The sequence below is a fragment of the Loxodonta africana genome, chromosome 1 (assembly GCF_030014295.1).
Source record: "Loxodonta africana isolate mLoxAfr1 chromosome 1, mLoxAfr1.hap2, whole genome shotgun sequence".
Classification (NCBI taxonomy): domain Eukaryota; kingdom Metazoa; phylum Chordata; class Mammalia; order Proboscidea; family Elephantidae; genus Loxodonta; species Loxodonta africana.
Genome location: NC_087342.1, coordinates 102044708 through 102053972, shown reverse-complemented (window position 1 = coordinate 102053972; position 9265 = coordinate 102044708). Strand labels below are relative to the sequence as shown.

At 40.8% G+C, this 9265-nt stretch overlaps 1 protein-coding gene across 1 annotated transcript in view; it reads left to right on the top strand.

Moving 5' to 3' along the window:
* Positions 1–4686: 4686 nt before the first annotated feature.
* Positions 4687–9265, top strand: part of LOC135231432 (kinesin-like protein KIF6) — a 56870-nt gene continuing 52291 nt past the window's right edge. The window contains exons 1-2 of the mRNA XM_064285540.1: positions 4687–4752; positions 8419–8528. Of these exons, the coding sequence (XP_064141610.1) occupies positions 4687–4752; positions 8419–8528 (176 nt within the window). The remainder of the gene's footprint in view (positions 4753–8418; positions 8529–9265) is intronic.

Sequence of the window (9265 nt, the reverse complement as noted above, 5' to 3'; positions counted from 1 at the left end):
CTTGGAAACCCCATGGGGCAGTTCTACTCTGTCCTATAGGGTTGCTATGAGTCAGAATCGAATCTAAGGCAATGAGTTTCATTTTTATTTTATTTTTGGCTACACCTGTGGCTATAATCCTGTTTGAGAACGGGTTTTCTTTGTTATGTTAATGAGGTAGTATTAGTATGGGGTGTGTTTTAAGTCAATCTCTTTTGAAACAAAAAAGAACAGATTAAGCAAGCAAGCAGAGATGGGGAGGAGAGAAGTGATGCCACATGAAGATCACCAAGGAGCAAAGGAACAGAGATGGAAAAAGATTAGGACCTTCTCCCAAAGCCAAAAGAGAGGGATTCTTCGCCCAGGGTTGGCGATGTCCTGAATTCAGACTTCTAGCCTCCAAAACTGTGAGAAAATTATTTTCTGTTCTTGAAAGCCACACACTTGTGGTATTTCTGTTACGGCAGCACTAGATAACTAAGACAGTACCCCCCCCACCCCCGCCACATGGCACAGTGGTAAAGCGTTCAGCTGCTAACCCAAAGGTCAGTGGTTCGAATCTACTAGCCACTCTGCAGGAGAAAGATGTGGCAGTCTTTCTCTGTAAAGATTTACAGCCTTGGAAACCCTATGGGGAAGTTCTACCCTCTCCTATAGTGTTGCTATGAGTCAGAACTGACTCAACTGCACCAGGTTTAAGGAAACGCTGGTGGCGTAGTGGTTAAGTGCAATGGCTGCTAACCAAGAGGTTGGCAGTTCAAATCCATCAGGTGCTCCTTGGAAACTCTATGAGGCAGCTCTACTCTGTCCTATAGGGTTGCTTTGAGTCAGAATCAACTCGAGGGGGGTGGGTGGGTGGGTGGTGGGCAATGGGTTTGGTTTTTGATTTTCCTATTATTAAATTTTGAGAGTTTTTACATATTATGAATGCAAGTCCTTTATCAGATATGTATTTTGCAAAAATTTTCTCCCAGGCTGCGGTTTATTTTTTCATTCCGTTAACTGTTTTTTGTTTTGTTTTGTTTTGTTTTCTGAGATAATTTTAGATTCATAGGCAGTTGTAAGAAATACCACAGAGAGATCCTGTATGCTCCCTTCCTCGGTTTCCCCCCATAGTAACATCTTGCATAACTATAGTGAAATATCACAACCAGGGGATTGGCATCTGTCTATCCATCTATCTTATTTGGTTTTCACTAGTTTTACATGCACTTGTGTGTGTGTGTGTGTGTGTGCTTTGTTCTATGCAGCTTTGTCACACGTGTAGATTCATGTGGCCACCACTAGCACAGTCAAGATACAGAAAGCCCAGTACAAGGATCTCTTTTATAGCCATAGGCACCTCAGCCTCCTCCCTGCCTCCCTAACCCCTGGCAACCACTAATCTGTTCTCCATCTCTATAATTTTCTCATTTCAAAAATGTTATATAAATGGAATCATACAGTACGTAACCTTTGAGTTTGGCTTCTTTCATGCACCTGGAAATTCATCCAAGTTGTTGCATGTACCAGTAGTTCTTTTGTTTTGATTTTTCAGTAGTATCCCACCATTTATTTAACCATTCATCCATTGAAGAATATCTGGGTTGTTTTCAGTTTTGAGCTATTATGATAAAGCTACTATGAAGATTTGTGTACAGGTTTTGGTGTGAACACAAGTTTTTATTTCTCTGGGGTAAATGCCCAAGAGTACAATTGCTAGGTCAAATGGTAGTTGTGGAATGACATCAAGAACATCATACACGAAGAAAGCAAGAGGTCATTAAAAAGACAGGAAATAAGGAAAAGACCAAAATGGATGTCAGAAAAGGCTCTGAGAGTTGCTCTTGAAGATAGAGTAGCTAAAGTGAAAGGAAGAAGTGATGAAGCAAAAGAGTTGAACAGAAAATTTCAAAGAGAGGCTCAACAAGACAAAGTGAAGTATTATAATGAAATATGCAAAGACCTGGAGAGAGAAAACCAAAAGAGAAGAATACACTTGACATTTTTCAAGCTAAAAGAACTGAAGAAAAAAAATCAAGCCTCGAGTTGCAGTATTGAAGGATTCCATGGGGAAAATAAGATGGAAAGAATATGCACAAAATCACTGTACCAAAAAGGATTGTTCGACATTCAACCACTTCAGAAGGTAACATATTATCAAGAACCGATGGTACTGAAGGGAGAGGTCCAAGCTGCACTGAAAATAATGGTGAAAACCAACACTCCAGGAATTGAGGGAATACCAATTGAGATGTTTCAACAAACAGATGCAGCCCTGGAAGTGCTCACTCATCTATGCTATGAAACTTGGAAGACAGCTACCAGGCCAACCGACAGGAAGAGATCCATATTTGTACCCATTCCAAACAAAGGAGATCCAACAGAAGGCAGAAATTATCGCACTATATCATTAATATCACACACAAGTAAAATTTTGCTGAAGGTCATTCAACAGTGGTTACAACAGGACATCGACAGGGAGCTGCCACAAATTCAAGCCGGATTCAGAAGAGGATGTAGAACCAGGGATATCATTGCTGATGTCAGATGGATTCTGGCTGAAAGCAGAGAATACCAGAAAGATGTTTCCCTGTGTTTTATTGACTATGCTAAGGCATTTGACTGTGTGGATCATAACAAATAGTGGATAACACTGCAAAGAATTGGAATTCCAGAACACTTAATGGTGATCATGAGGAACCTGTACTTCGTCCAAGAGGCAGTTGTTTGAACAGAGTGGGGGATACTGCATGGTTTAAAGTCAGGAAAGGTGTGTGTCAGGGTTGTATCCTTTCACCATACTTATTCAGTCTGTATGCTGAGCAAATAATCCGAGAAGCTGAATTATAAGAAGAAGAACAGGCATCAGGGTTGGTGGAAGACTCATTAACACCCTGCGATATGCAGATGACGAAAACTTGCTTGCTGAAAGAGAACTTAAAGCATTCACTGATGAAGATCAAAGGCCACAGCCTTAAGCACGGATTCCAAAACCAAAAACCAAACCCATTGCCGTCGAGTTGACTCTGACTCATAGTGACCCTATAGGACAGAGTAGAAGTGCTCCACAGAGTTTCCAAGGAGCACCTGGTGGATTTGAACTGTCAACCTTTTGGTTAGCAGCCGAACTCTTAACCACTACACCACCAAGGTTTCCATCAGTATGGATAACACTTCAATATAAAGGAAACAAAAGTCCTCACAACTGGACCAAAAAGCTACATCATGATAAACGGAGAAAAGATTGAGGTTGTTAAGGATTTCATTTCACTTGGATCCACAATCAAAACCCATAGAAATAGCAGTCAACAATCAAATGACATACTGCATTGGGCAAATCTGCTGCAAAAAATCTCTTGAAAGTGTTAAAAAGCAAAGATGTCACCTTGAAGACTAATGGTGCATCTGATCCAAGCTATGGTATTTTCAATTGCCTCAGATGAATGTGAAAGCTGGACAATGAATAAGGAAGACTGAAGAAGAATTGATGCCTTTGAATTATAGTGTTGGTGAAGAATACTGAATATACCATGAACTGCCAAAAGAATGAACAAATCTGCCTTGGGAGAAGTACAGCCAGAATGCTCATTAGAAGTGAGGATGGTGAGATTTCATCTCACATACTTTGGACAAGTTATCTGGAGTAACCAGTCCCTGGAGAAGGACATCACACTTGGTACAGTAGAGGTTCAGTTTAAAAGAGGAAGACCCTCAACTAGGTGGATTGACACAGTGGCTGCAAACAATGGGCTCAAGCATAACAAAGATAGTGAGGATGGTGCAGGATCGGGCAGTATTTTGTTCTGTTGTACATAGGGGTGCTATGAGTCGGAACCGACTTGACGGCACCTAACAACACAACATGGTAGCTGCATATTTAGTTTTGTCAGAATCTGCCAAACTATTTTCCATAGAGGCTATACCATCATACATTATACATTACACATTCCTACTAGCAATGTATGAGTGACTCAGTTTCTCTGCATCGTTGTCAGCAGTTGGTACTGTCACTATTTTTTATTTTAGCTGTTCTGATAGATGTGTAATGATATATCATTTGCTTTTAATGATGAACATCTTTTCATGTGTTTAACCGTGTCTTTTGAGGAGCCCAACCTTTCCTGACATGGTCATTAAGTGGGAAACCGTCCCCCTTTCTCTAGGCGTGTTATCTTCCAATATATTCTCCAAAGCTAGACCAGTGTCCTTCCACAGAACCTGTGCTTACCCTGACCACAGCATAGCTTATATCCTTCAGTTGTAATTTCCAACTGAAAATCTGTTTCCTTCCTTATACCGTGATCCTCAAGAGGGCGGATGCAGTTTTCCAGCTAGCATGTTGCATATCAGAGATAGAATGACTGAAGTGTTAAAATAAAATAAAAAAGTACAGCACAGGAAAAGGATGAGTTAAGGCACGTCCGTCGCCCCACTTGACCAGCGTTCAGGCTAGGTCTGGCGCTAAATCCAAGTCCACATCGTTGCTCAGACGCTCGCGCGGCTTCTGTTCCCGGCCCCGCCCCAACTCCGCCCTTAAGCCCCTCCCCCCTGTGCCGCCTCTCCTTCTGCCGGCCAATTAGGGAGAGGAGGCGGTGTCCTGGTTGTCGCGGTGCTACTTGGGTAGTGTCCCTAGTTACTGTTGCTAACGCTGCGCGTCGCCGGCAATCAGAAGTTTTGGAAGCCAGAGCTGGAGAGGTCAAGGGTCAGTACAGTGCCGGGAAGGAGATGGTGAAGCAGACGATCCAGATTTTCGCGAGGGTGAAGCCCACTGTCCGGAAGCACCAACAAGGGGTACGGGCTGGAGCAGCAAGGGCGCCGGCGCGGTAGGGCCTCCCGGGCGCGGGGGCGGGGGCGGCACGCGAGGGGCCTGGTCCGCTATGAGGGGCTCTTTGTGGGGCGCTGGGTCCTACCCCAACCAAGGAGACCCATTGCCTTGGAGTCGACTCCGACTTATTGTGACCCTATATGACAGAGTAGGACTGCCCCATAGGGTTTCCAAGGCTGTAATCTTTAGGGAAGCGGACTGCCACACCTTTCTCCCGTGGAGCAGCTGGTGGGTTTCCGTTAGCAGCCAGGGCTTAACCACAGCGCGCCACCAGGGCTTCTTGCCCTGAACACACAGATATACAGTACTCAGACTTAAGTTTTTGCACTGGGCGAATCACGTGTAAGCAAGAGATGTAAGTTCATACATGCCCAATACGGTACACATATACACAAAGCACGTACAGAGTGCTCTGCACACAGTGGGCCCTCAGTAATTTGTTCGCCAACTGCATTGTCTTTCTGCCACATAAGCATGAACCTTGACATCTGTTCGTTGCAGAAACATTAACCGAGCATTTACTAGGTGCTTCAATCTCAGAGGGTATAAAGAATGGTCCTTGCTCTACTTTGTGTGTTTCTTAGATGAGCGAAAACATTGTTTTCTCTGTCTGGAAGAGATCATAGTCATTCTTACCACTTCTTGAGAAATTGCCACTTGACAGGCACTTTATCTACATTATCTCTGATTCTCACTGAGACCACCGCAGGGCTGGTGCCATTTATCTCATTTTACAGATGAGGAAAAGGAGTCTCACATAGGTTAAATAATGAGGTTAAATAATGCAGCCAAGCCACCCAGCCAGCTGGGGAGTGGCAGAGCTGTTATTTTTGTTAAGGTCTTTTGATTCCAAAGCTGCTTGCTCCTGTGACAAAACCTTTTGCCTCCTAACGTTAGATGAAGACAATTTGGATAATATTGATGAGTGCCTGGAACGGGTATATTATTAACAATATTTTATCTCTGTCCCAAATCTTTACTTTCCTGTACATGAGTAATGCCATCTCATAACATCTCATAATTTAGTATTAGTCTAACGTAATATATGTGTCTAAAACAAGGAGAATATAGTGTCTTCATCATCATCATCAGTCTTTTTACTCATGGAATACATTTAGAAGAAGGAGCATGAGAAGATTTCAAAGAAAATATTGGCTTTTTTTTTTTTTTTTTTTTAGGAACAAAGCAGTATGAAAAGGAACCATGGAGATTTTCTCATTTTCTGTCCTTTTTTACGCACTTACAAAGAAGGGTGTTTAAATGTGCATTAAAAAAAAAAAGTGCATCATATGTAACCTCAGTCTCCTCACCACCATATTCTTAGCTAAAAATGTTGAAACTGAGTCTCCGTGGACTCAGTAGTCAGAGCAGGTGCTAGGAAATGTAAAGTAAGAGGGTGAGTTGGGTATGTGTATATGGGAGGGGGTGAATGGAAAGTCTTGTATCTAATATTGAATTTTCCCTTTTCTTAAAACATCGTGCTTAGATATTGTCACGTGCCTCTTTTCATGTTTCTTTGGCAAGAGGGTTTGGAATAGACTGATTCTTCAGGAGTTATTTTCAGGTGTCATATTGTATTTTCATAATGTCAGATTCTCAGCGAGATACAACATTATGCCACACACACACACAAAGGCGAGAACATAGGTGAATAAATATTGAATTAGCGTATTCATCCTCTCCCATAGAAATCTCATGTTTTAGTACCGTTATCTTTTTGCCCTCCAAAAGTTGTACGGAAACCAGGAATGATTCAAAGGTATTTTCTTTCTTTCCTCTTCATTTTGCGACTCCATTACTTTATTAGTCTTGATCCTTAAGATACTATAAAATAAATTATAATAATTTATAGATTAATAAAGAAGATATGCAAGATGAACCTCTGTGATGATTTTAACAATGGTAATGCCTTTCTTTTGAACAGTGCTTTGTACATTTCAAAAATTTTCATAATTATTACATTTGTTCCGATTGTCTTCTATTCTAAAAACTAATGACCCTATCTCAAATAATAAATATTTTATGACTAACGGCAGGTAGCCACTATATTACACTAAACAAGTTTTCTGCTTGTGAGGGGATTTTCTTAATACTCCAAAGAATGGCTTCAACAGAGTGATGGAGGGTCACTGTGCCTGCGTGGGTTGATTCACCTTTCTGTCTTCTGTGGATTTGGCTGCCTCTGTCTTCTGAGTACTGAATGATACAGAATTTTTTACTGAATGGCATTCTTCACTCCTATGTGTTTCATGTCTTACACACCCCTTTCGCTCACCTGTTGAGCCATGGAACTTTTTTTTAATGTAGTGCCCTACAGAATATAATTTTTAAATGTCTCCTAAGAAAGCCTAGCCAGAAAACCTTGAACCTGATGCCATTACTATCTACAATTTGTTTTTATAGAATGACTTTTCTACATGGAGTCTTCACATTTTAAATGAGAGTGTTCAATAAAAATCTGATGAGGAAAATTATTCAGACTTTCTGGAGATTTAGGTAGGCTTTTACTTGCTTAAGAATATGAGTTTCCCCCCATAATCAAGCATCTAAATGGGTCTTAAACAGGAAGTATTGCCTGTTTGAAAGAATTTTATTTCCTGGTGAAAGTCAAGAAGTCTTTTAAAAACCTGTAAATCTAATGACTAACATTTTTATGATGCATTACAAAATGCTTCCATTTCTATTACATCATTTGATCCCTACAGCAATCTTGTGAGGGAGGCAGTTCCGTTTTCCTCATTTTACATATAAGGAACAGAGTCTGAAAGCAGTGGCTGGTCACACAGCTGGCGAACTGAGATCAGCATTGGACCCAAGTCTTTTGACCTCAAATATTATGCTTTTCCTTATTTCACATGACCTCTTCATAGGTCTGACTCTTGATTTTCCTGGCCAATAACTAGAGGAGTAAGTAACCAAGAAGAGAATCAGAGAATGGTACAGTTGTACGGGTGCTGATTAAGCCGCTCTTTCCATGTAAGCTTAGAGAGGTTAAGTGATTTACCCCCAGGTCACTTGCCAATTAGTGGCTGAGCCGGGATGAGAACCCTGAAAAAGGCATCAAAGACATGTATTATACGCGTCTTTTGAAACCACACTTCTTTTATCAAATGCCTGAGTATGTCTCATGGAAGCTTAGGATTCTTTGAACATAACTTGAATTAGAGCTTTCTTGTGAGCTCTCTGAAAAGGCTCAGACCTAGTCCTTTTATCTCTGTGTCTAACATTTTATAATACATGTTCAGAAATATTTGTTGGATGCAGTAAAATGTTAATTTCTAATATATAATGCCCAAGCAATACTTAGGTTCTGTGTTACTATCAGGGCTATTGGCTTCTCAAAAACAGCAACAACAGAGACACTTAAATGCCCACATTTGAATATTAGTTCATTCAAAGATGACCTGAGCTTTGACAGAGCATTTATTTAGGTTTCGCCTTTTGTTCAATTCCATGCATTTGTTTGAGTCCACACACAGTTCAAAGAGGAAAATTATCCAAGTTATAGTACGTTATGACTTTTTATCTTAGAAGTACAATTTGTAAACCATTATAATGCACGTCCTAATACCACAGTCAAGTCAAGCCATAATTTTCCCATTTATTATTCATTTTTGTGTTCATATTTACAGATTTATTCAATAGACGAAGATGAAAAATTAATACCTACCTTGGAAATTATCGTACCACGTGATTTGGCAGATGGATTTGTAAACAATAAGCGAGAAAGCTACAAATTTAAGTAAGTTTATCTTTCCCCATTGCTTCTGTTTTATTATTGAGCTAACTCTGGTACTAGACCGATGTCCACTGTGTAGTCATTCGTTTCTTGTGGAGAATATAGTATGGTTCCCTGTGTTATTTAATAGATAGAACTCAAATTGTCTTTTCACAGTTGGGCCCAGGGTTGAAAAGAGGGTGTATTTCTGTATCCAAGATCATATTCTAAAATCTCAGCCTTCTTTACTACCTCTGTTTATCTTGTCTTACCCTTTTCCCTACTTAGCCCACTATGGTTTAGGACTTTCAGGAAGTTCAGTGCATGACTAAACTTTATGAAGATAAGAATTTAAGGAACAACCTGTGTCCTGTACAGGGGAGCTTTCTCTAGAATGTAAATGATCCATGAAGCACATGTGCAGTTATGTGTATCCTATATCTGTGCAGTCCAGTATAGCAGTCACAGTCCACATGGAGATCTCGAGCACTTGAAATATGGCTAGTCTAGACTGAGATGTGCTGTCTGTGTAAAGGGGCCCTGGTGGTTCGGTAGCTAAGTGCCTGGCAGCTAACCAAAAAAAAGGTCGGCAGTTTGAATCCACCAGCCACTCCTTGGAAACCCTATGGGGCACTCTGTCCTATAGGGTAACTATGAGTTAGAGTCAACTTGATGGAAATGGTTGTGTGTGTGTGTGTGTGTGTGTGTGTGTGTGAATGTAAAATACATCAAGAATTTTGAAGGCTTAATACGGAAAAAAA